The following is a 3,977-nucleotide window of genomic DNA, read 5'->3' as shown; positions in this document are numbered from 1 at the left end:
GGAAAGAGATTGAATTTTTTTCCCTTTCTCTTCTTCGATCGTTATCAAATCAAGCTTTTCACAATCAATAATACAAAATTCTTCCAGAGTAGTTAGGCATTTTATACTTCGTGGCAGAGAAATCAAGCCATGACACTTAGCAATGAACAATTTTCGAAGACTTTTAAGACCTTGCATATCTTCGCACAAATTTTCTAGATTTTCACACCAAACAATGAATAAAGTTTGAAGACACTCCAAACAACCAATCCCACCTTCTGGCAACCGCTTCTGCTGAGTAAATAGAAGTAAAAATCTAAGGCTGATCATGTGCCTCACATCTTCTGGCAGCTCTTCTAATCCCTCTCCAGCTGCAACCAGAGCTTGCAAGTTTGGCAATTTGAAAATAGATTTTGGGAGTCTTTTCATTTCTGTGTTCACCACAAGATAGAGATATCTCAAATGTTTCAAGGCGCCAATCCTCTCCGGAAAAACCTCAAATTCAGAAGGATCCATTAATTCCAAAGACCGCAAATACTTAAATCCTGACAAACATTTCTCAAAGTCTGTTTTGCATGTAGGCCCCGCTATACTATCTGCAAAGACTATTGACCGCACATGGTCGAACTCATTTGAAAACTTGTTGAGAGTTTGATGAAAAAATGAATTAGAGTCAAGAACTGACAGATGACGACTAGATTCGGAAATTTGGTGGTTTTGAGAGCTTATGATTGAAAACTCGTTTTGAGCCAATGATGCTGCAAGATCATGGATTAAATCATGCATTTTAAAGTAAGCTATAACAATACAGTCCTCATAATCTTGGAAGAAACATCTTGAGATCAACTCGCGCACATAACGCAGGCCAACATCTTCCAAGTTCTCATTTGGATTCGCTGATTGAAGAATGAGCCCATGTGCCATCCAAAATTGCACCAATATGCAATCTCCGAATTGGTAATCTTTTGGAAAAACGGAACAATAAAGAAAGCATCTTTTCAAGTGAGTCGGCAGTCTTTGATAGCTTATTTTCAAGGCAGGTAAAATAACATCTCCCTCTTCTTCCCACTTCTCACTATCTCTCACCGATTTCCACTCTGTTTCATCAATCTTACCATACAGTTGAGTCCCCAAGTTAATCACTGCCAGAGGAACTTGCTTGCATTTGGCCACTATTTCTTTCCCAATTCCAATCAAATTTGGATACAACGCCATTTGCCCTTCCTTGAATGCACACTTGCAAAACAACAACAGACAATCCTCTTTACCAAGATGACTTAGGTTGTACGCAGGAACAGTACCCATAATCTCAGCAACACGTTGACTACGGGTAGTTACTATAATCTTACTTCCATCAGCACCTTTTGATAACACAGGCTTCAACAACAACCATTTTTTAGCATCTTCATTCCAAACATCATCCAAAAGAAGCAAGTATTTCCTACCATTCAAAATTTCTTCAAGTTTTTTTTGAAGTTCACCCTCATCCAAATCCGCACATCTTTCCCCAGTTGCAGATTTAATAATCTTTTGTATCACTTGTTTCAAGGAAAAATCATCTGAAACACATACCTCCATCTTCAGTTGAAAATGTCTTTCTACAATTTCAGCATCACCCACCGACTTGGCAAGAGATGTCTTCCCCAAGCCTCCCATTCCTACAATCGGAAGGACACGGGGATGTGCATCACCAACCTTAAAAGGGGGTATTAAAAGGTTGATGATGCGTTCTTTGTCTTCATCTCTTCTGATAAGACCGGAAAAGCTATCAAAGGATCGGTTCATCCCTGTTTCCTCATGCAAGACATGACTACAATCAATAGCCTGCTCGCTGAGGTTGAAGTCAGACTTAAGAGCTGAAATCTCAGCTAGTCTTTCTATGATCTTCTTTATATTATGACCCATTCTTAAACGGAATGCAATCCTATTAGAACTTGTAAAGAAGTGTTGTACCTTTCTGCTGGTGCTCCCTTTTGTTTTCACCACCTGCCTTTGCAAAGTTTCGCACTCGATTTCGTCCAGCACGTCCTCTGCATCATAAAAGACTTTTCTGAGCATATGGAGCCAGAGCCGAATCCTCTCATTCTTGGATTGTTGCTTCTCAGCATCGGACAGCACCGCGTTGATGGCTTTCAATCTCTCTTCAAGACGTGCAAGGTCATCTTGAAGACCGCATGCCAAACGAAATTCTTGAACAGCAAAAGAGCCTAACTTCCCTAAAAGGGATTTTGCAATCTCGGTTGCAAAAGCTTCTGCCATTTTCTTTTTGAGTGAGGGGAGAAGTGTTTGATAGGAAAGAATGATTGAGATAAGAGTGGAGTTCCGCTTTCTGTGTGGAGAGGAGGCGTCGTTGAGTCTTCTTGATCATAAAATTAAGGGACGAAAAATCAAAAAGAATAAATTTACAAGTAGTTGCTAATAATTTAGAGTTATGCAATTGCGTTGTAGCTTCTCCCATGGAATATTGACCACACATGCTCGAACTCATTTGGGGACTTTGGAAGAGTTTGATGAATCAAACTATCAATGTTCTCCTTTTTTAAAAGTCTGTCATAACAAGATGTAAATATTCTACTAGACGCATTATAAAAGTAAAATACAACAATTCATTTAGAAAATTAAGAAAAAAACCAGAGATAGTAGCTTCTAAATAGTTTTTTGTCGTTGTAAATTATGAATGGCTACTTGGGATGCTATTAGTTGTAAATAGTTTTATTTATTTATTTAGATGATGGAGTATTCATATAATTGATGTCATTTACTAATCAGCAGGCATGGGAAAAGTATACAGTCACCCATTATTAAAAAGAAAAGCTAAATTACATGGGAAAATTATTGTACTGTTACAATGTTTTTTTACATTAGTTTTTTATATATGGTTTTTTATTTTTTTTTGTTTTTTAAACTATTTTTTAAATTATTTTTGTTAATTTTATTTTTTTAATATTAAGATGGTTGAAAATTTAGTTTTATATTTTTTTATTTTTTCTTTATATAAAATTAGCATGGTTTGCAAGTTTATCAAGGTAACATAGATTGTCTCATTTTATAGATTTGGTGGATTTTTAATTGAACTTGACTTTTTTATTCTATTTTTTTTCATATTGTTAAAAAAATAATTTTAGAAAAAAACTATATTATTAAACTTTATGAAGTAATAAAAATTAAAGGATATAAGGGAAATCATTGTTCTCCCAATTGCATTGTGGATTACAATAGTAATCTATAGTGTTTTGCTTTTTTATTTATTTATTTATTTTGGTCTTTTTTTTAATTTTTGTTATGATTTTTTTTTAAATATATTTTTGTTGATTTTTTTTAAAATTGACATTGTTAAGAATTTAACTTTGTAATTTTATTTTTTTTATTTTTTTTATATAAGGTTAACTTGGTTTACGAGTTTGCTAAGGTAAACTACATTGCCCTGGTTTATAAGTTTGGTAGATTGTTTTTTTTTTAAATTAAACTTAACTATGTTTATAATTTATTTTTTTCTCATATAATTAAAAAATAATTTTAAAGAAAAGACATGTTATTAAACTTTATAAAGTAACAAAAATTAAAAGGTGTGAGGAAACAATTGTTCACCCACACACATTGTACTGAGAATGACAGTAGTAACCCACGGTGTTTTTTTTTATTTCTTTTTTCTTTATGTTTTTGAATTTTTGTCATGATTTTTTTTATTTTTTTTTGTTGATTTTATCTTTTAATATTGAGATGATTAAGAATTTGGTTTCATATTTTTTTTTATCTTACCTTTCTATAAGGTTAGCATGGTTTGTGAGTTTACCTGGGTAGTCCTGGTTTACGAGTTTAGTGGGATGTCTTTTTTTTTAATTGAACTTAATTTTTTTATTGTTTGTTTTGTTCTCATATAATTAAAAAATATTCAGAATTTTTTTTATTAAACTTTATAAAATTCATAAATCTATTCATAGGTTTGGTTGATTGATTTGATTCATGGATCTAACAAGTTTATTTTTTTTAATTTTTTT

The 3,977-nt window shown here is 32.9% G+C and overlaps 1 protein-coding gene across 12 annotated transcripts in view; it reads right to left on the bottom strand.

Annotated features, from left to right (window-relative positions):
• LOC105115963 (putative disease resistance protein RGA1) overlaps positions 1-2,492 on the bottom strand; it is a 42,630-nt gene extending 40,138 nt beyond the window's left edge. For 6 of the 12 annotated variants that reach the window (XM_011013062.1, XM_011013064.1, XM_011013068.1 and 3 more), the window contains exon 1: positions 9-2,492. In XM_011013062.1, coding sequence (XP_011011364.1) covers positions 9-2,238 — 2,230 coding nt within the window. In that variant the 5' untranslated portion in view covers positions 2,239-2,492. Of the gene's footprint in view, positions 1-4 lie in introns of all 12 variants that reach the window. The other 6 variants (XM_011013063.1, XM_011013065.1, XM_011013067.1 and 3 more) reach the window with 4 other exon arrangements.
• Positions 2,493-3,977: the final 1,485 nt, after the last annotated feature.

Source organism: Populus euphratica, unplaced genomic scaffold, assembly GCF_000495115.2.
Source record: "Populus euphratica unplaced genomic scaffold, PopEup_1.0 scaffold823.1, whole genome shotgun sequence".
Lineage (NCBI taxonomy): Eukaryota > Viridiplantae > Streptophyta > Magnoliopsida > Malpighiales > Salicaceae > Populus > Populus euphratica.
This window is presented reverse-complemented; position numbering and strand designations above follow the sequence as displayed.